The 23,484-nt window shown below is 41.2% G+C and overlaps 1 protein-coding gene across 1 annotated transcript in view; it reads left to right on the top strand.

Moving 5' to 3' along the window:
- Nucleotides 1-23,484, top strand: part of KHDRBS3 (KH RNA binding domain containing, signal transduction associated 3) — a 155,571-nt gene that overhangs the window by 121,668 nt on the left and 10,419 nt on the right. Inside the window, exon 7 of the mRNA XM_082858988.1 lies at nucleotides 5,675-5,757. Coding sequence (XP_082715114.1) covers nucleotides 5,675-5,757 — 83 coding nt within the window. The remainder of the gene's footprint in view (nucleotides 1-5,674; nucleotides 5,758-23,484) is intronic.

Below are 23,484 nucleotides of genomic sequence, written 5' to 3' on the forward strand. Positions count from 1 at the left end.
ACAAGCTTAGGTTTGCATTTTAGCAGATAATTCTGGAGAAAGGATTAGATAAAGAAGCACTAGGCAGCTTCTGGGTGATTCTAATGTAGTCACGTTGGGAATGTAGAGGAAAGATATGAGAGAGAAATAGGAGATAAAGAAAGATTGGCAGGTGGAATGGTGGTGAGATGGGAAAGTGGAGGCATGGGTTCTGTCTAGGACAGGAGTCCTTCAGAGGTTCGTGCAGACTGATGGTCTCCTAGCACTTGGTTAGAGAGGCGTGCCTGCAGAACTGCCTCACTCACAGGTACAGGACCCTGTTTTTAAAGTGCAAAGAAGGGGGATCTTTGCAGTGCATTTTAACAACATAAAGGAGCTCTGTTAAGCTTCTTCCAGAGGAAATTCAGTTAAGTTGCTTAGAATCAAGGAGTTTATCATGCCAAGTGTCCTCACTCTGGGTCGTCTGAGGAATGGCTGCAGAGATGTGTAGACAGGCGGAGGCAAACTCGGGGCAGCTGAGAGGACCCGGTGCAGGAGGGATTTGGCGCGCTTTCCTCAGGAGCGTTCAGTCCAGCCGTCTAACGAACACTTGCTGAGTGGTCCTCCTTATGCTCCAGCCCTGCCATTACTCTGTGCAAAAGAATCAGTACCCCACAGTCCGTGCTCCTAAAAAACAGTAGGTGAGGCCAGAGCCAGTCAAGTCGTTTCTGTGCAGTAACAGCGGCATATGTTGGTCCATTGTTGGCATAACAGGTGTGGTGGACTCTGCGTTTGTGGGAGAAACAGAGGAGGAGGTTCACTGGAGCCTCATCCTGAAAAATTGACTAGGCAGGGAAGGCAGGTGCAGAGACTCACAGGGAACAGCATGTGAACTGGAAGGCACTTGCACGTGAAGCGCCGGACTCACTGCAGGCAGGGGGCTGACACAGAGACTTTGCGGCATGTCGTGAAGGGGAACGTTCTCTAGGAGAAAATGGAAATACGAGAAGTTACGCAAAGACGTCAAGTGTAAAAAGAAATCGTTCCGCACATCTGAGCTCTGCCGACAGTGGAGTCCTGAGTCCCCATCCCAGGTCCTGGTGCCTTTTAAGGTGGATTCTGAGCTTCTCTAGATGGATGATTCCACTCGATTATTTGTGAACTTGTGACAAAGAATGCACTCACTCTTGTTTAAAGTTTCTAACTAGCCTCAGAAAAATCTGAAGAGGAATTTCATAATGTCAAATTATTTAAAGGGAAGCAGCCAGTTGTTGGGGACACTGGAAGATAAGAGCATTAGGAGAAGAGGGACAGATAGACAGAGTTGCTCTGCCTCAGATCCCCCAGCCCTCAGACAGAAGCCCTCAGGCAGCCCGCCACCCTCATCCTTCCCTGTAGTAACCATTTGTTGATCCTTTGCTGGCTGACCTCCCCAGCTGTTCTTAGCCAATGACCTCATCTCCTTCTTGCAGTAAAATAGCAGGTAATCAACAAGAATCCCCTCCACTCCCTCCCAGAAACGTACACATTCATCTGCAGTCACACTCCTTTTTCTTCTTTTGTCGGTCCCAATCTGCTTTCATGCTTTCCTATATTTTTCACGTCCTATCCATTGAACAGACAATACTTGTGATGGAAGAGGCTGCACCCCCAAGGCCAAATCCAACTGTGAAATCATCGTCATGAAAGAAATATTGTGAAAATTGCATTTTTAATCTTTAAAATCTTCACTGTAAAATATGAAAGTCAGTAATTCAGTGACCTAAACAATTTGAAAATTCAAATAAACTAACATTGTAATATCTGACAGAATAATTGAACAAGGAATGAATGACGTAAGTGTAGGTTTTAAATAGTCTCCTACTTTACATTTCAGTTACCTAAGAAGATTCCGGTCATTTACTGGAGTTTAAAGAATCTTGATTCTTTTAAATAAGCAGAGAAAGAGAACTCTGCATGGGTGAAGCCATATTCTTTTTAAGCTACTAACAAATGACTGAAGCAGCCGTGGGCTCTGCATTTCGCCAAGCCACGTGCTCAAGGCAGTGACCTAGTTGCAAGTCCCGCCCTCCAGACTGACCTTCCCGGCTCCATGCCCACACAGTTTCCAGAGAGAGTCCCGAAGTGCGGAATCTAAATCCACACTCCGTAACTTGGCCACACCGTGGTCTGGCATATGGGTGTCTCCGGCTCATTGCTCTCCCCTTTCGTGTGCATTCCACAGTGTGCTCACCTGAACCCTGGGTGAGAAGGGTTCTTGTGTCTGTACCTCCATTGTTTTGCACCTGCTGTTCATTCCGCCGAATTTTTAATACATTTTCCCAGCTGCTTTTGCTTTTCTCTGCTTTCAACACTTCTGGGAAATTTTCTTCCCCTTTCTCTTTCCCGGTGCCACGCCAGGTGCTTCCCTTCGCCACAGCGTGTGACACGTTGCCTGATAGTTCTCTTCAGTCGCCTGTCATCTCCATCCCGCCAGCGACCTCACTAGACAGGACACCCCTTTCCCGCCACGGTGTCTAGCAGGAGTGCCAGCCACAGGGTAGGGGCTAAGTAAAGGATTTTTTTTGGTTTTTGTTTTTTGGGTGGTTGTTTTTTTTTAACGCAGTAAGATTACTTTCTTTTTGTTGAGATGCTAGCTGCTTTTGTTAATTCACCAGAATTGTAGTATCTGCAGTTTGCTACGTGTAACTAAAATCATCTCAAATATTTTTGTTTGTTTGAATCTTATCTGAGAGCTTTCTCCTCCTTGCGTTGGTCACTGGAAGATCATAGCTGTATTAGCAAACTGCCTTCAGCTACTGCAAGGGACACCATGGCTTACCAATATGTTCTAAGGATATTCTTGACCTTTATTCTTCCTCTGCCCCTATTTAATGAGTATTCCTTTTAGATTCTATCCACGTTCAAAGTTCTGAACACATAGCTCTTCAGCAAATATTCAGTTCCTCCTTTATGAGAAAACATTTTAAAAAATTTAAGGTGGTCACGTACAAATTGTATAAGCCTTACCCCTGCAAAGATAGTATCATCCCTTCAGATTAATAGTTGTCTTACAAAATGGAGCACATTACAATATACCTTGCCATTCAGATACTTTTGCTTTTCTAAATCAAATAAATTGAGGTATACTATTTAGTAGATGCTTCTTAAAAGAGAGTAACTAAGGTCAGCACTTTAAAATCAGTCACTTGGCTCCTCCCCTAGTGTGTAGTGGCTGCTGACGTTCATCACCTGTGAGTCTCATCATTTTAGAAATCCAGGAGAGAGGTCGGCAAGGGTAATGCTTTACTAGGATAGTTAACAATGTAAGCTATTCTTTATAAAGTTCTTCATACATATCTGGCATTTTGCTGGAATACATACGTATGTATATGTAATTTCTCATCCTTTCAGGATACTTATTAAGGATTCACATTTTACAGGTAAAGAAACAGATTCTGGGGAAGTGGATGACCTTGACTGAGATCGGTGACAGTAAAACACAGAAGCCCATCTGACTCCACATCTTTTCTCTTACCCCTTGACCACATTTCTCCACTTCAAAAGCTCTGGTGATGATCATTAAATTTACCATTGATAAAACTGATGTTCCAAAATACTTAGATTATTTCCTGGCTCTTTTAAATATTAAGTAACTACCAGTAAGTCCAAAGTCACTATGTAATTGATTATCCCCAGAAACTTAGAAATCAGTTGTAGGGTAGGCTTCACACTTTCATAGATATAAATGTCATTGAGCAACGTATCTAATTTGATCTTACAGAATGATCATCTCTCTGGACATTTTTAAGTTTCAAAATACCTTCAAAATAACCATAGCGTACTTGTTATCGCATCTGCAAAATGTCCTCATAGAACTAGGAGAATGGCTTTAGCTCGTTCCGGGTTGTTTTTATTGTTGAGTAATGAGAGTTCTTCATACATTCTGGACACTAGGCCATTGTCAGATATGTGATTTGCAGAAATTTTCTCCCGTACTGTAGATTATCTTCTCACTTTCTTGTTGATGTCCTTTGACACAGAAGTTTTTAATTTTGCTTGAGTTTGTTTTATTTATATATTTTTTTGGTTGTTTGTGCTTTTGTTAGCATATCTAAGAAACTAATAACTAAGGTCACAAAGAGTTACACCTGTGTTTCTGCTGTTCAACCTGGCTAGTGAATTTTTCACTGGAGTCGTTACACTTTGCACCTCAAGAATTTCTTTGGATTCTTTTCTGTATTTCTTATATCTATATTAATATTCTCGATTTTGGTGAGGCATTGTTCTAATACCCTTCTTTAGCTTTTTAGATACAGGCTGTCATTTAGTTCCTTGAATACATTTCAAATAACTGATTTAAAGTCTTTGTCTAGTGGGATGAATTGGGAGATTGGGATCGACCTATATACACTAATATGTATAAAATAGATAACTAATAAGAACCTGCCGTATTAGCACAGGGAACTCCACTGTACAGTAGAAACTAACACAACATTGTAAAACAACTCTACCCCAATAAAAAATAAAAATAAATAAAGTCTTTGTCCAGTAAGTTCAGTGTCTCAACTTCATCAGGGGTATTTTTCTACTGACTACTTTTTTTTTTCTCGTGTATAGACTATACTTTTGTTTTTTCTTTGCATGTTGCATAATGGTTTTTGTTTGTTTAAAACTGGACATTTACTATAGTGTGTCCGTGTGAGAATCAAATTCTCCTTCCTCCGTAGGATTTTTTTTTTCTTGGTTTAATTACTTTTCCAAACTAATATTGTAAAGTCGATATTTATCATGTGTTGCCACAGAAGTGTCTTTTCTCTCTTACCTTAGTGGTCAGCTAATGATCGGACAGAGATTTTGTCAAATGCTTGGAAATGAAATCTGTAGTCTTTACCAAGAGGCTGTGGGTACCTGCTGGAGCTTGTCTTCACCACTGAGCCAATCAGTTTGCAGCTAACTGGCTTAGCCTTGACTTTCCTTCTTATACTGAACCTCAAGGTCAGCCAGAGGAGCGCTCAGGGCCTTCTCAGGTCTGTCCTGGGCAAGTACCTGACACTGTAGCCTTTGAGATTCCAGAAATATGTCAGAACTTTGCAGAGCTCCTAGGGACATCTGATTCCCCCACTTTTCCTTGTAAGCTTTGTGGTTAGCCTGTTATTTGCTCCAGTCTTTCTCCACCACTTTAAGCAGCTAATCTCATAAACATTTGCCTCTAATTATTTTCTTCAAATACCCTGAGGGAAAAGACTTTGTGCACTGGATGAGCTCCGGTCAGGTCAAATAAAGGCAGTCCTCTGGGGATGGGGTTTTGAAAGCCTCCACCCTGCCCTGCCCCCTCCAGTGACCTCCAGCCTGCTGGCTTCCTGCATGCTGGATTGCGGCTCCTGCAGAGCTGGGGTGCGGGGTGGGAATAGGACCGAGCTCACCCTTCATTCCAAGGTGCAGCCAGTTTTTTTTAATATAAATGCTCCCTAGATCTCTGCAAGCCTTTGGTTAACTTCCAGGCATCTAAAACTGTTGACTCTAACAATTTTTGCCAGTTTCTCTCTGCTTTTTCAGGAGAATTTTTGGAGGTTCTTACTCTATCATTTTCACTGATGTCACTTTTATATTTTTCCTTACATTATAATTAGATATATAGTTAAATGGTCGCCGAATTAATTCACTAAAAGCAGAACGCGTCTTCCTTTCCAGAAATTTCTCTGAACCTTTTTGTACTTCTCCTGTTATATTTTAGGACTATGATGATGGATATGGCGCTGCTTATGATGAACAGAGTTATGATTCCTATGATAACAGCTATAGCGCCCCAGCCCAAAGGTAAGAGTCAATCTTTATGACCAGACCCCATAGCAGACACTTGTGCTCTTCCACAGTTGCTGTACTCTGGGAACAGGGTGATGATTGGCCAGTGACGGTGAGATTTGACTCGGCCTGCTTGGTTTTGTTTGTTTTAATCGGAGAAGCACTATCTATCCTACCGAATAGCATGTATTGCTCTCAACTTTACTGTAGTGCTAAAGCAATGAGTCTTGGAAAATAAAAGTTGAAATTTTATTTGCTCTAAAAATTTAACTTAAGCATTCAGTATATTCTAAGGAAGAACAGTGTCTACCAAGTCTGTGGCTCTTCAAGTCCTAAGGCCCAAAGTCATATCAGAAATGTGTAAATATCCCGCATTGTCAGTGCCTGGGGATGGAAGTGACAGAAGTTTTTTTCAGTGTTCACAGATCATTTCTGTTTCTTCACAGCAGTGCTTCTGTTTTCTAACAACTTGAAGTTCCTATTTGTGAAAAATGAGTGAGTTCTAATTTGTTTCCTAAAGAAGTGTTGACTTAGAAATGAGGGTTATTAGAGGGAAACACAGCTTCACAGTTACGTCTTCTGATAGCAGACCTTGATGTCCATTGATGTATGAAATCCGTGTTCTGTTCAGAATGTTTTCCTAAATGCCTAGAAACCTCTTGCTTTATGTTTAAAATTCTGAGTGGTAGACAAAGACAGACATACGCAAACCAAAATACTGGCTTTATGAAGCATAAATAAATATGGACTACATGGTTATTTCGATGAAGCATAAATTCACTTTTGAACTCGTTCGGGGCCAGGCAAGCTTTAAACAGACGGGCACCCTGGTACTGAGGTTGACAGGGATATAATTTTTTCTCTTTTTGTTCATGCCAGATTTTTTACTTACATAATTTATAACAATTAAGTAGCCTTTAAAAGATGACTCCCAGCTGGTCTTCTTTACGGGAAGCCTTGTGCATGGTGTTCGCATCCTTGCGGGTTTTGGCACGCCCGGGGGTGACTGGCACACAGTGGACGTTAGACAGGACTTTACGTGTCTCACCCTGTATAGGTGTCCCGGCAATGTCACGAGGTATGTGGGGCTGTTCCCGTTATACAGATGAAGGGAAGGAGCACAGAGCATAAGATTAAGTAATTAGCCGGAAATCACACATGGAGTGCAATCCTTTACAGACTCACACATCTCATTTAATCTGAACGGCAACAGCTGGAGTTAATGTGCCTGTTTTACAGATGATGAAACTGAGGCTCAGAGAAGTAAATAACTAACCCAGAATGTGAACCAGACTTGGAAAGCTTGTAGTCTTCCCACTTCAAGCTGTGATAACGTATTAATATGATGGATCACACGCATTCGTTCCTTTGGTCATTTATTCATTCAGCCAACATTTATTAAATGTCCACTACATGTATTAAATGTAGGCACTGTGCTCGGTGTTGGATTACAAAGATTATTGAGACAGAGACCCTCTCCTTGGGAAGTTCACAGGCTAGAATGAAATACAAATATTTAAAAGCAATGTAATGTGGTAATCACGTGAGAGTCTGAGGAAAAACACAGTATTTCCATAAGAAGACAGTGCTCAAGTCTGGTTGGGAACACTGGGGACATTTCACTGAGAAAGTGAAGGGCAAGTAAGGGTCACCAGGGTACAAACAGAGAAGGACATTTCCCAAAGCCAGAGCAAGGCACAGAGCCTGACACAAGAAGTGCTACCTGAGCTGGAGGGCGTGCCACACGGGACAGATGAGGCAGGAGAGGGAGTGACCGCATCCTCCCCAGTCTCAGGGTGCAGGCTCTGGACCGTGGGCAGCAGCAGGGAGCCAAGGGAGCAGTGTGTTCACACCTGGATTCGGAGAAATGGATTAGAAGGCGGTAGAGAGGCCAGATTGGCAGATGGCGAGCCTGGAGGCAGAGACCCATTAGGAGGCTGGCACGTTCCGAATTATAAGCCCTTTAAATGTCAGGAAGACTCACGTGAAAGAAACACCTTTCGTGACAGCCAGCCCACCTGCCCGGAAGTGATCTTTTCAGTGCTACCTGAAGGAGTTACAGAGAATTGCATGAGAATGCCACACGTTGGCAAGTGCGGGAGTCACTGTTGGTCGGTTACTCTTAATATTCATTTAATCCTCATAACCTGTGAAATAAGTGTCAGTCCTTTTAAAGAAGAGAAACTGGTTTACAAAAATTAGGTAACTTGCCTAAGATCATGCAACTTACAAGCGAAGGGGGCCGACTGAGCACCTCGGTCTGTCTGTCTGTCTGTCTCCCTCTTCACCGTCTACTGTAAATCACAGTGAAGCAGCTATATTATGGAGCAGCGTGAAGAAATGGTTCCAGGTGCTGCATTAGTTTGCTAGAGTTACCATAACAAAATACCACAGACTGTATTTAAAGCAACAGAAATTTGTTTTCTCAAGGTTACAGAGGCTGGAGGTCCAAGATCAAGGCGTTGGCAGATCTGCCTTCTTCTGAGGCCCCTCTCCTTGACTCGCAGCTGGCCGCCTTCTCACTGTGTCCTCTGTGCGCGTGCATCCCTGCTTTCTCTTTGTGTCCAAATTCCCTTCCTTGTAATGACAGCAGTCAGATTGGACTAGGGCCCACAAAAGGCCCCATTTTAACTTAATCACCTCTTTAAAGATGATTGATTGTCTCCAGATACACATTATGAGGTACTGGGGGTCAGGGCTTCAACATATGATTGGGGGGGAAACACAGTTCAGCCCATAACATGCACATATTATAACATCGGTTTAAGTACAACACTATGTATCTCATAATTAGAAATCTAGTATAAACCAGTTAGGAGAGCAGATTTTTTTGAAATCATCCCCAGGATTGAGTGGTGGGTGTTGACCAGGAAATCACCATCACATCATCTTCAGCAGTGAATGTTGGCTGTGTGCTTGGTGTACTATACCATGGGCTTCACACAGATTCTTTCCCCTCTCAGCATGCCCTGAACTGTTGCAAAATTCAAGTCTAAACACGTCATTCCCCTGCATACAGGTTCAGAGAGGTTAAATCGCTTATCCAAGCTCAGAAGGCTGAGCAGTGGTAGATCCGCATTGGCCCCAAGCATCCTCGTTTGTACTTTCATTGCCTTTCAACTCTCCTTTTGTCATGGTTTTGATTTCAGTTACTGCAACTGGTTCCTATTAATATTTTCCATATACAGTATTCAAAAATCTGATATTTTGTGATGCTTTTAAATCCCTTAGGAATCATGCTTTCATCTGAACTGGAACTGTTGCCTTATCAGACTGGAATGCCTTAATCAAACCTAAGAATTTCATTTATCCTGCATATTAATGTTGCGGGCTAAGACAAATGAAATTAAGAACCTGGTTTTTCCAATTTTACGTGAGATCCTTTCAGCAAAGAACATTCACAGCCCCTACTTTCAAGGAGCAAACAACCTAGTATCCACTAACAGATAATACCATGTAACACTTGATATTCTGGGGTCTAAATTTTCTTGATTTTTACACTCCAGGTTCTATAAAATTTATTTCAGACTTCAATAATTCTCTCAATTCAGAATTTGAAAGTACAGTCTGTGCTGTAGTTATATAGCTCAGCATTACTGCCGAATTCTTTACTTGGTCTCCTTTTAGATTACAAGCTGTTCTGAAAATGTTCTTTGACACATCAAGACGTAGTGGAAAGAGCACAGAGCAGAAGTCCTTAGGACCGCACTGTCCACCCTGGCAGCCTCCAGCACATGCGCCTGTTGAACACTTGAAAGGTGTCTAGTCCAAAGGGGGATGTGTTGGGGGTGTCAGGCACATACCCGATTCCAAAGGCGGTGTGGAGTAAATAAAGGATGCAAAATAAATACACGATTAAGATCAGCATCACCTGTTTCTTTTTACTTTTTGTTTAAACGTGGCTACTAGAAAACTCTAAATTACAAATTTCCCTTGGACAGCGCAGAGTTAAAAGACGGCGGTGTCTCTGGCACCAGCACAGAGGAGCTGTGTCTCAGGTTCGGGGCAAGCAAGTCAGCTCACCAGGAGCAGAAAGAGAAGTAGAGAGTGTCCAGTCACATTGATCCTTTTGAAACTTCTATTTTAAAGTTTTGTACTATGTTACTACCACTGTAGCACACATGTTACCCATAAATGGTTTCAGTTACAAGCTCAAAAACCATTTCTTTGTGATGCAGATGTGTTACCAGAAACGTCTGCAGACCCAGGCCACGGTGTAAGAGTCTGACGGAGCTGGGTTTAGGTCCCACTTTTGACGCTTAACTGGTTACGTGACTGTGGGCAAGTCATTTCACCTCTCTAAGCCTCCATTTGTAAAATGTGTAACTTGGTTTTTTCTTTGGAGGATCGACCTGAAGGTTGAACGAGACAGGAAAACCCACAGCCCTAGTGAACCACGTGGAGGTAGGCGGGCTGCCCAGCGTCTTCTCTGTGAGGGACTAAATGAGACCTTCCCCGGCGTAGTTCCACATTCCACCAGGTGGTTAGCGTAGCGCTGAGGGAGCCCCAGTGCCCGCCCTACATAGAAAACAGAAAATTCAGCATAGTTCAGCTACGTTTCCCCATCGATGTTTGTGATGGCCCCCATAGCGTAAAACAAAATGTAAAACAAAGCATTGTTTATCTAACTTCACACATTTAATGAGTAACAAGCTGTCATCTATTACTGTGAAGAGAAATATGAGGTATTCTTTACAATACTGGAGTTATTCTAATATACATTGGCTCAGAAATAGTTATTGATTCATTCCTGTGGGCACACCGCTCTGGAGTAGCTGCGGTGAATTAAAAAAGAGCAGGGGATGAATGGCCTCGGTCCTCAGGGACCTGCACCTGCCCTGACATGACTGGAGCCTTCACAGAAATCATAGTCTGACTCCTGGAAACCCTTTGTAAATGTATCTATTTCATTCTAAACTAAGCGGAATTAGTTTTCATTTGATATTTATAGCATGATGACTATACTTAATAATACAGTATTGAGTTCTGGAAATTTGCTAAGAGTAAATTTCAGGTGCTCTCATCACACGAGAAAATGGTAACTGTGAGAAAATCTGTTAATTATCTTGACTGTAATAATCACTTCACTATGTTTTTGTACCTTATGTACAACTTTTATTTCAAATTTCACAATTTTTTTCTTTTCTTTTTTTTTTTTTTTTTTTTTTTGCGGTACGTGGGCCTCTCACTGTTGTGGCCTCTCCCGTTGCGGAGCACAGGCTCTGGACGCGCAGGCTCAGCGGCCATGGCTCGCAGGCCCAGCCGCTCCGCGGCATGTGGGATCTTCCCGGACCGGGGCACGAACCCGTGTCCCCTGCATCGGCAGGCGGACTCTCAACCACTGCGCCACCAGGGAAGCCCCCAAATTTCACAATATTTTAATCTGTGTTTCCAAATAATTGTGAATTCTCCAAGGAGATATTTGATTCCTCTGATGATCAGTCATAAAGAAGGTAGAACAAAAAGGGTTTCCAAAAAGTGCTAATAACCCCCTGAGCATAAGTGGATGACTCTGTAATAAAAAGTTTATTTTCTTGCAGGTTTAATGTTGACATGCTAATTTCCCATAGCACTTTGTGGCTTGACGGTATTTTTGAGTACCTATTTCCTTTCATCCTCCAGAATCTCTATGGTTTTCCTGAAAACACTTAGAAATACTGAAAAAGGGAATTAGAAATAATAGCTGCTAGTTTTGGAGAGCCAGTTAAGTCTAGCACTCAGCCATCTACATCCTTTCTATACATTATCTCCGGTTTTCACGGTGGCCCTACGTGCTAAGCTTTTCCATGTACAGAAGTTGAAGATGTGATGTTTAGCGACTTTCCCAAGAGTGCGCTGCTGAAGAGTACTGAAGCTTAGGTTTTTGTCTGACACTAAAACCATTATCCAGCTAAAAAAATTTTAAATGTAAAATCATTGACTTGTTTTTGTGACAAAACACCACCTCAGCCCCTTCATCCAAATAGGCAGAGTAATGGAAGCTGTCAGAAGCTACGAGTACTCTTGGTGTGTTTTCAGATGCCAGTTCCAAGGAAGGCAATGAGACAGAAATTAGTGTTGCCGTATGCCCAGCTGTCTAGTTTGCTGTTGCCTCTGTTGGCAGCCTTAGCACTGTATGTGCAGTAATGTCTTCTCAAAAGCTGACTTGTAGAGGTCTGAATATAGTTTGGAATTTTCACTTTGGAAATGATGACCTGGTGTTTAGTTTAGGATGTAACATTTAAACATCAGTAAAACTGTCTTTTGGAAGATATTGCTGTGTTGTATCAGGGTTGGCTGTTTTGGATTTTTAAAAGCAGTAATGGTCTGGCCTGGCTTAACCATGCCTTGCAATATTTTTGTGAAATATACTTTTACCTAGCCTGGGTTTTTGGCTACTTGCAGCACAAGTACTGAAGGAGTCTCTTAGCACAAACTAAGCCGTATCGCTATTGACAGACAGATACTTCTAACACAGTATTATATAGACATTGACCAAATAACAGAGACACCAACCCAGATTATACTGTAAAACTGTAAATATCTAAATTCTCAGTCAAGGACCATATGCTAAGAAAAAACAAGGAGATGGCTATAGTGAAAACGAAGCTACAACCTAAAAGGGAAAAGGGAGGGAAAAGCCCAAGGGCCAAAGTTTTAACATGTATAAGTATTGCTGTTAATAATAATTACTGTGCATTGACCACATCTACTGCAGCATTGGTTGTATCTAGATAAGTGTGTGTGTGCGCACATGTCTCTGTGTGTATGTGTGAGCGCACGTGCACACGAGCATGTATTATCCCCTCTGGTCTTAATTTTAACTTTAAAAGGTGGATGTTCTCATCCCCATTTTTTTCTTGAGAAAACTGAGACACAGAGAGAGGTTTAGTAAGTGGTCTGAGTTACACACTTAGTGACATTACTCATCTGAGTCCATTTTGTTTCTCCTGTTGTCGTGCTTCTCAAAGAGTCGTACGCCTATCGCTGAGGCCTCACAGCATGATTTCAGGTGGTCCATGGCCGCCTTTTTTTTTTTACAGTTTTAACAATTAGATTTTAAAGTTTCTGGAAAAGTACGATTACCATATCAAGCACATGATTTTATGAATAGTATTGCTATAAATAAATTACAGTAGGTTTAAGTTAAAATAAAATCAGTATAGGGAGTAATATGAAGTCACTAACAGGCTGAGTGCTGGACATGGATGGGAAAAGTCCCCAAAGTGGCCCATGAAGGGCTGGAGTTGGGCAAACACCGCCCTCAGCACTTCTGTTTTCAAGATTCATTAACAAATTTTGAAGGAATGAGATATCTACTGAGTGCTTATCAAGTGTTAGTTACTATATTAAATGCTCTCATGCCTATCATTTTATTTAATTCTGCAAGATTATCAGTTTTTAGTTTTACAAATAAGGAAACTAATGCTCAGAGAGTTTAAGCTTGACCAGTCACATCGCTAATAAGTAGCAGTCAAGCCTCATATCCAGTTCTCTTTAAGATCAAGTTCTTTTGCTTAACCTGAAGGCAACTAAGATGGGGGGTGGGGGTGGGGGGTCCCTACAAATACAGAGAATACCAGAACGCCTGAATTGGCCACGTGGAATCTTCAGACATGATCTCCGCAAGTGGATGAAACAGCAGCAGGGCCAAGGCGTGCTAATGGCAGTAAATCAATTACCACTGTCAGTTCACTCGTTCATGTTCTTGAGAATACGTGAGATTGATCACTGAGGACTGTGGAATAATGGTAGTATGTGAAAACAGAGTCCACCGGGGAGATGTACTACATCGTTTGGACTTAGCGCTGCCATCTGCTTAAGAGCATCAAGAAGACGACAGTGGTGCTCATGATCACCCACTCATGGCGGTGACAGATGCTGCGGGGAGTAGAGTAAGCATTCCCGGAAACGAGGCTCCTCACCAAAGTGCAGATTGTGTGGCAGGCTTTCTAAAAAGTGCGATTGTTGGTTATCACACCACGAGTTTAAAATCTTCACTATAGAGTTTTAAGTTCTGTTAGATAAGGATCTACTTGGTGAATCTCCCGTGTTTTCTTTCCCCATGTTTCATACATTCTTGAAACGCATTTTTATTAGTTCTAGAATAATTTTCCTGACGAATTCTGCCCTCTTTCTAGTGAAAGAAAATGATAGAACTTTTGTATAATTCTTGACTCTTACCGTTAGTCACGTGATTTAGTTAAAAAGGCTTGTGGGCTATGAAACCACACAAACCTGGATTTGAATCCCAGCTGCGTCGCTTTCTCACCCATATTATTTTGGCCGGGTTACTTCTTCGAGTCTTCATTTCTCATCTGTAAAATGACGGCAAGAATATTTGACTTGTGAGATTGTGATTAAATGAGATAGCAGATGTAATGTACATAGTGGAAGTTCAGTAAACTTGGAAAGGTAACGTACTGGGTGCCGCACGCTGTTCTAAGCATTTTACAGCCTTCCTTATGAGTAGGTTACTATTATTACCATCCCACGTTATAGATGAGGAAATTGAGGCACAAAGATTATGGAATTTCCCTAAGGTTACTGGAGAGGAAATGCTGGGGCTGGCATTGAACGCAGGCAGTCTAAGCCCTCTGCGGTACTGCCTCTCTGTGTAACCTGTTCTTATCAGTTTAGTTATCCCGTCTAGCAACTTGTACAGTCTTTTCCTGAGGAAGACTGCAGTCAATAAAATCTCAACAAAGAAACAACCTGCATAAAATTATACATGCCACTTTGATTCCCCATTTGTGAAATAAAAGCGTATTAAAGGCTTTATTTTAATTTAGATTGTTTAGAGTTCTAAGATGTTTGGAAGCACAGACTTGAGGTCAAAGCTTGAAGTAACTTGTGAAGAATGATTTATAGTAGAGGACGTCAGTGTGCTTGAATTTCTCAGAGTCTAGTCAAACCTCATTTACTGGACTCACAACTCCAGAAGCGGAAATAATTCTCACATGATGTGGATGGTGTTTTTCCCTTTTATTTGACATCATGAAGGGATGTGTTCTTTTGGAAAGTAATTTACAAGTGTCCATCAAGACCCTTGAAAGTGTTTGTAACCTTTGACCCAATATTTGCACAATAAGTGCCTGAACTTAGTATATAACGAGTGTTTGACAGTGTAAACATATTTAAGACCTCTTTAAAAAGAATAAGCAGTTTCTGGCAAAGTTCAGGGAAAGTAATATGGCTCTTTAGATATGGGGGAAAAACAACCACCTATGCGTATCATCTTGGCCAAAGTAATGTAGATAAAACAGCACCTCAATTAAGACTGAATCCAGACTTGGTTAAATGGGCGGGAAGACCTGGGTTTGCATCACAGCTCTGCCACTTGCTAACAGCACAGCTGCGGTCAAGTTACTCTACCTGTGCTTCAGGTTGTTCATCTGTAAAATGGGGATGATGAGAATAGTAACCACCTGTTAGGTTGTTGTCATGTTAAATGAGTTAATATTCAATATGTGGAAAGCACCTGGCACTTTGTATACGCTATCATTAGCTATCATTAAAATTCTATAATATATTATCTAAAAGCCTTGGGGCTGTAAGTGTCTTAGACGTAGAATTTTTGAATTTTGGAAAGATAGTGTGTTACATTCCACGTGTTATACAACTCTGGGCGGGGGGTGGGTGTCTATTTGTGGTTCTCCAGGACAGTGATTGCCCCTTGGATTATTTGACATTTATGATCAAGGAAAACGTGATTACAGAGGGATGGAAAGCATATATGGCAAATTGAAAAACAAGGGGATTTCTGAAGGGGAGGGTGGTTGGTGTTCAGCCTTTGCAGTTTGTAATCCTACCGAGTATAACAAATGGTTAGTGCTAGCAATTAATTTTTAAACAGTACAGATTTAAGGATTAATAACAGGACTCTCCCTTCTATTAGAAGCCATCCCATTAGCAGGGCCTCTGTTGATCTGGCCCTGATCTTTCCCTAACCTCATGTCAAGTCACCCACTCATACAATCTAACCTTATATTGAATTGTTCAGTCATGACTCATTTATAATGTGCTCAGTTACACACAAAGTAGATCTCAAGGCATAGCTATGAGAGTAAATTTAATTTCGTCAGATTCTTCCTGGCTCCTTCAGTCATTTTCTTCGCTTACGCCTTTTAAAGACATTGCAGTTATTCGGCACATTTCTATAAAAATTACACGCAGTGTTTTTTAGACTTTTCCACAATGGTGCAAACAGGATAATTTGCTTTTCTTTCCATTTTAGTGCTTGCTAGATTGCTTGCAGCAGAGCAGAGGTTCCTTGACTCGGTCGTTAACCTCATCCCACAAGCTTCCTTGATGCTCTCTCTGCCCCTCCCGTCCCCTCCCGTGTTTACTAAGTACTCAGCCAGGCTTCTGTGTTTCCACAATACTGTATGCTTGCCTCTGCTGGCCACTAGTACCTGCTGGACTGGAGAACCTCTCTCTCCTTTTCATACAGAGAGGCCCTCAGTGGCAGAAACCCGCTTGTATTTATCCTTTTATCCCCAGTACCTAGTGTAGTGCCAATCAGAGAAGTGACCTGTCTGTGTTTTTCACTTAAATTGATAACATTCAAGAATCCTGCATCTGTTCTAAAAAGAAGCCTGATACCATTGAACATCTAATGTGAAAATGCAGGTAGCCCTCCTTCAACTTGGGCTGTATGGAAGCGTCACTTATACAGCCTAAAAAAAAAAAAAAAAAAAAAAAAAAAGTAGGTGCCCAAGCCAGTTTCCTGTTTATTGTTTTTAATCTGAGTCTTTGTATAGCACAGCTATCTGAAAATTTTTAAACTCTACAGTCAATTTTTATGAGCAACCAAGGTTGAGAACTACTCTTCTTGACTAGTAAGTACTATGCAAATGAGATATTATATATAAAGCACTTTTCAGAGTGCCTAGCAGATAATCGCTAAGTAAATATTTGTTTCCCCAATAAATAACTTATTGGCATGTCTTCCATTCGTTCATTCAGCAAACTATTGAGTACCTACTGTGTGCCAGCAACCATCCTAGGTGCTTGATAAGTACCAGTGAACAAAAACGGATAAAGAATGTGCCCCTGTAGAGCTTACATTCCAGTGGTGGTCATGTTTGAATATGGCAGGCGTGTTCAGCCTTCTGAGAGGATGATTTAAGACTTGCAGGAGGTGAAAGAGTTTGCCTAAGGGTGTATCTGTGGGAGCAAGTGGTCTGTGCAAAAGCCCTCAGATGGGTGTGTGTCTCGTGTATTCTGAAATCCTTGAAGTTATCATTTTCTTCCATTTGAATTTGTAATTTCAACTTCTCCTAACAGAAAACTTGAGATTTCCCTTTGGAGTAAGGTATTTTTGAACAATTTGGAAGAAAATGTTTTAGCATTTCAGGAATGTGTTGTAATAACTTTTTCCTATCTAAAGTTAATCCCAGTATGATTAAAGGAGCTTGCAAACTTAAAACTGTGAAGTTACAGAAGACTGTGGCCTGTACATGCTGATATCTTGGCCTGTGGCAACTTTGGTAGGTAGAATAACGGCTCTCAAAAATATCCATAGACTAATCTTCCAAACCCGTGGATATGTTCTCTTACATGGCAGAAGGGACTTGCAGGTATGATTAAGTTAAGAACCTCCAGGTTCTTTTTTGAGCGGGCCCATGGTAATCACGAGGGTCTTTAAAAATGGAGGTGGGAGGAAGGCAGAAGTGTCAGAGGAAGAGGTGGCTATGGAAGAAAAGGTACAGAAAGATGCAGTGTTGCTGACTTTGATGATGAAGGATGAGGGCCATAAGCCAAAGACTGTGGGCCGCCTTCAGAAGCCAAGATGGGTAAGAAAACACATTCTCCCCTATAGCCTCCAGAAGGGAATGTGGGCCCGCCAATACCTTGATTTAACCCAGGAAGACCTGTGTGCAACCTCTGTCCTATAAAACTATAGCATTATGAAGTATGTGCTGCCTAAGTTGCTACGTTTGTGGTCATCTGTGACAGCAGAAATAGAAAATTAATAGGCAACCAGCAGCCTGACAGAAGAAGAGAGATGTCCTTTACAGGTGTAAATCTTATTTATCTAACTCTCTCTCTCTCTCTTCTTTTTCATGAACAGCCAGCATTCAGTTACGAATAAAAATTATGCAGTAAGAAAATATGACCCAGAGTCAAGAGAAAAAATAGTTAGTCAAGAGAAACAACCCAGATATTAGAATTGTCAGACAGGGTCTTAAAATTGGTATGTTCAGTATGCTAAAGGATATTGTGCGAAAGGTGGACGGCATAAGCGAACAAATCAGAATCTAGCCAAGAGAACTCTTAAAAAGGAGCCAAGTGGAAATGCTAGAATTGAAAAATTACAGTGTCAGAGGTGAATAATTATTTCAGTGGGCTTGTTAACAGATTGTACACCATAAAGGAAATAGTAAGAGAACTCGAAGACAAATTAATAAAAAGTATCCAAACATGCAAAGAGAAAAAGAAAATGAAGCGTAAAAGGAAAATTGCACATGAGATCTGCAAGATGAGGTGAAACAGTTTAACGTGTTATTGGAATTGCAGAATGAGAAGAGAGAAAGTGCCGGGTAGAAGAAATAACGGCAGACGTTTCTAAAATTAACCAAAAACACCACCACACGGATCCGCGAAGTGCAGAGAACCCTAAGCAGGATAAATACGAATAAAAACACATGAAGGTATAGCATAATACCAGTTGCTATCAAACAAAGAGAAAAGACTGAGAGCAACCAAAGGAATAAGAAATATAAATGTAATCCTTTACATCAGGTATTCTCACTTAGCATTATGTTTTTGAGGCTCATCCACATTATAGCTTTCATCAGTATCTCATTCCTCCTTATTACCGAATGGCTTTCCATTTATGGGTCTACCACGTTCTGTTTATACATTAGCTAGGTGACGGATACTGGGTTTTTTTTCACTGCTTGGCTATTGTGAATAGTGCTGCTTTGAACATTTATGTGCAGATCTTCCTGTGGACTTGTTTTAGCTTCCCTTAGATAGATATTTAGGAGTGGAATGGCTCAGTCAAATATTAATTGTATGTTTAACTTTCTAAGAAACTGCCCAAACTGGTTTTCGAAGTCGTTCTACCATTTTAAATTCCCACCAGTGGTGCACGAGGATTCTTAAGGATAATTTTAACCAAAATGTTCAAGACCTCTATACTGACAACTATTAATAAAACACTGCAGGCTTCCCTGGTGACGCAGTGGTTAAGAATCCGCCTGCCAGCGCAGGGGACACGGGTTCGAGCCCTGGTCCGGGAAGATCCCACACGCCGCGGAGCAGCTAAGCCCGTGTGCCACAACTACTGAGCCTCCACTCTACAGCCCACAAGCCACAACTACTGAACCTGTGCTCTACGGCGTGCAAGCCACAACTACCGAAGCCCACGTGCCTAGAGCCCGTGCTCCACAACAAGAGAAGCCACCGCAATGAGAAGCCCGCACACCGCAACGAAGAGTAGCCCCCACTCGCCACAGCTAGAGAAAGCCCACGTGCAGCAACAAAGACCCAACACAGCCAAAAATAAATAATTTTTAAAAAAAAGAAAGTTGCTTATAGAAAGTAGTGAAGACCAAACTAAATGGAGAATACCCCATGTTTTTGAATTGGAAGACTCAATATTCATAAAGATATCAATGCTCCCTGAAATTATCTGTAAATTCAATACAATTCTAATCAAGACCCATGCAGGCTTCTCTCTCTCTCTCTCTCTCTCTCTCTCTCTCCCTCTCCCCCCCCCCCTCTCTCTCTCTCTCCCCCCCCCACCTCCCCCACTCTCTCCCTCGCTTCTTTTTTGGGTGCAAAATGACAAGGTGGTTCTAAAATATGTGGAACTTCAGAGCACCTGGAATAGCCAAAACAACCTTGATGACGAAGAACAAATTTGGAATACTATACTGACTTCCAGATTTATAAAACCACAGGAATCAACACGCTGTGGTACTATGAAAGGATAGATCACAGGTCAATGAATATCCACAAATGGACTCACACTTAATTGCTTTCAAGGGCTCCAGAGCAGTTCAGTGGGTGAAGAATTGTCTCTTCAATAAGTCATGCTGTAACAATTAGATGTATGTGTAGGTGAGGTTAGCTTTGATTGCCCCCCGCCAAATACACGCACCACCCTCACACGATTTAGGTGGTTCATGACTTCAGGTTAAAAGTTAAATTTATAAAGCTCCAGGAAGAACATATTGAAAAAGACACAAATCACAGAAGAAAAAAATTTACAAATTTAACTTCATCTAAAGTTAAAACATCTCAAAAAAAAGTTAAAACATCGTGTAATCAGAGGACATCACGAAAAAATATGTAGATAAGCCACAGCCGGGGAAAATATATTTGCAACAGACACACATATCTGACAAATGATCTTCATGTAAACTATATAAAGAAAGTGTACAGCTCAATAAGAAACGCATAAAAGTGTATATATTCAAACGGCCAAGAAGAATATGCAGAAGTGCTCAAAATTACTGGTCACCAAGGAAGCGCAAATGCAAGTTGAAACCTCATCAGGACATGCTGCCCTCCCACTAGAATGGCTGAAACATAATTGTCGACAGCACCAAACGTTGGCATAGTTTCAGGGCAACTAGAACTCTCATAACGTGCGTGAAATGCCACAACTGTGGAAAACTTGGCAGTTTCTCTAAAAAAGTTAAACGTATATCTACCCTGTAAACCAGTAATTCCACTCCTAATAATTTTATCCTGGAGAAGTGAGACTGTGAATCCAGGAAAAGCTTTATGTAACAGTGTTCAGCGTAGCTTTATGTGTAACCGCCCAAAGCTGGAAACAGCCCAGATGCCCTTCCACAGAGGAATGAACTGTGATGTATTCATGTGAGGGAATGCTACTCAGCAATAAAAATGAATAAAGTCGTGGTCGCTGCAGTAACATAGATGAAACCATAAGAAAACTTTTAAAACATACTTCCTACAAGGCTTTCAGTGTGAGTGAGTCATCGTTTCGTAGTTACCCACGTAACTGTCGCTAATAGTACATGAACGTTTTAGTAGGCGAAACAGGAGGAAGAGAAGGGAACAAACAACGTGGAACAGTGCTATGAAGGGAACTGACTTGGTATGTGCTGGTACTAGCTAGTCCCTGCGCAGGCCATAGCCTCAGTCTGGGTTGCCTGAGGAGGGTGAGCCTGATACCAGGCTCAAGAGTTTCCTAAGCCAGTTTGTCCTTACAGACCAGGGTGCTCTCCGTACCCTCCACCACCATGGGGCCCCACCCAACGCCCCCTTAGCTCGTGGAGCGCCAGTAGTCTGCTTGCAGCCTGCCCCGTCTCCACTTGGAGCCGTTTCCTATCATTTCTTCATACTGTAGCCAGAATGATTTTTTCCCCCAAATGTGTTACGATTCTGTGCTGTCATAATACCAAGCAACTTCCCTTCATAGCTGCAATTTTATATTGAAGTAATTCTCTGATCAATGTCTGTCGTCTTTAAATTTCTTTACTGTCATAACCCTCGGTTCCTATCCCAGGGCTTGAAACATAGAAAAAGCTTAATAAATATTTGTTGAATAAATATGGGGAGGTAGAATTTTACTTCACATCAGTAATTTTAAAACCAAGTAGGTGTTCCTATCTGAATTTCCTAGTGTTGAATTGGAATTTAAATACAGTTGCTATAGGTAGTATAGTTTAAGTTGTTTTAATTCTACTTATTTGAAGAGTGAGACTGAATAATTTGATATGCAAACTGATGCAAGTTAGTGTGCTCCTGGGGTCTCCAGAAACACTGAAACAAGGGTGCTGACCGTCCCCTACAAAGTCACATGGGTTCCTTCCACACTCATATATGTATTTCACATACATAAATAGTGTAGATCACAGTCAAATGTCCTTAAAGAGTAATAGACAATGGCTTTGAAATCTAACTATTCAAAATCGAGCTAACCGATCGATCGGAAATCTCCCAGAAAGGATACCTCAATGTAGCAGGTGGAGAAGTTGACGGAAAAAACAAATTCAGGATGCCACAAATAAATCTCATTAACAAATGATCCCATGAAATACTGTAAACTGCTCATAAAGTGTTGATGGGCTGTTTTCAAATGCTCTCCAAAGAGCCAAAGAATCCAGTATTGAAAGCTGACACGCCTTGGCACCCCGTGTCGTTGGACTGAGAATCCAGTATTGAAAGCTGACATGCCTTGGCACCCCGTGTCGTTGGACTTGGGTACTGACAGAGAGAAGTACTAGTAAATAGGCCAGTGAACCCAATGTCCATTTTGTTCTCTGTCCAAAAATCTTTTTATGTTTTTTAAACTTGTAGGTACATATTTCATTGGTTAGAGATTAATTCTCAGCAGCCTTCCCAGCCTCCTTCTGAATGGTGACTCATCCCTGACCCCCTTCCCACTCTCAAGACTTGCCCTGCGGTCTGTGGTGGCAGTCATGTTCTGTCACGTTCCAATTTGCAGTTTTGATACTTCACGCAAAGAATTCTCAATAAAATTTCTTGGGATGTCTAGTGATGATACATGTTACTGGGAAATTTTTAAATTATCTTTTTGCCAGAAAAGTGTTATAAAAAATAAGTCTGTTCCTTTCTGGTTTTTTCATAAGAAATTTTAGTTCTAAATGTTGGTGTTTCAGAGAAATTAAATCATTGTTGAAAGTAACAGCTATAGTAGAAATACTGAAGCTTGACTCAAAGGCAGGTCTAACGTTGAATCGCAGCTCGGTCATTTAGCGTGTGACCTGGAGCCAGCCACCAGTGAACCCAGTGGGTCCTTGTGTTTAATTAATAAAGTGAGCGGACGAAACAGCACTTACTTTCCTGAAAGTTAAAATTATGAAATTGCAGAGAACTGTGCAAATAGAAGGAAATTATTAGTTCCTGTTGGTATTTTTGTTAGACTCGTATCACTGAAGGTACATTCCTCACTCTAGCAAATAAGCAGAAATAGATGGTATAACATCCAAATAAGACTGTGGGACAAATATTACTCATTTAGAAAGAACCTCTACTTCAATAATATTGGTAACAGCTGTCCGTGAATAAGAGCTTAATATATGTATGTAACACATTATCTTATTTAAACCTCACAACAATCTCATGAAAGATTTATTTTTAAACCTGTTTTACAGATGAGAAAACTGAGTTGACATTGCCCAAGCTTAACACACACAGGTACATGCTGGAGCCTAGATTCTCACCATGTGTTTGCTTGACTCCAGAGCCTGATTCTTAACTATTAATTCTATATCGTCTTCCAAAATTATTATAATAAGACAAGAAACCTGCTGAAAAGTGAAGATGAGTATACAGAGTAAATTTAGCATTGCATGCACATCCCATCACAGCCTCGGTATGTGTTGCTGTGAAACACACACCCTGAGTGTCACTGAAGCCTCTTTGCGTGCGTGCCTGCCTCAGGTGTGCAGGAAGAAGAAAAAGACACAGAGTGAACTGAAGAGACTTGTGTAGACAAAACTCTTTTCCTTTTACTCTTTCATTTTTCTTGGAATATAATCAAAATTCATAGTTTTTTAAAATTGTAGAACCATCTGCAATCTTCTAAGCAACTTTTGATAGAAATAGCACAACAGAGTGCTGCAGCTAGAAAAGAGTAGCTTACAAAGTGCTGTTAAAATAAGCATAACTGGATATCTCTGCAGCAAAAAAATACAGATACTCAACATCCCTCATTTCCGAATTCTTGCACCACCTTTCAGGACTGGGATAAGCTCTGAATTAACCATAAATTCAAACGAATTAGAGGTTTTGTCTCTCGTGCAAGAATGTTAG

The sequence above is a fragment of the Leucopleurus acutus genome (assembly GCF_964270905.1).
Source record: "Leucopleurus acutus genome assembly, chromosome: 17".
Lineage (NCBI taxonomy): Eukaryota > Metazoa > Chordata > Mammalia > Artiodactyla > Delphinidae > Leucopleurus > Leucopleurus acutus.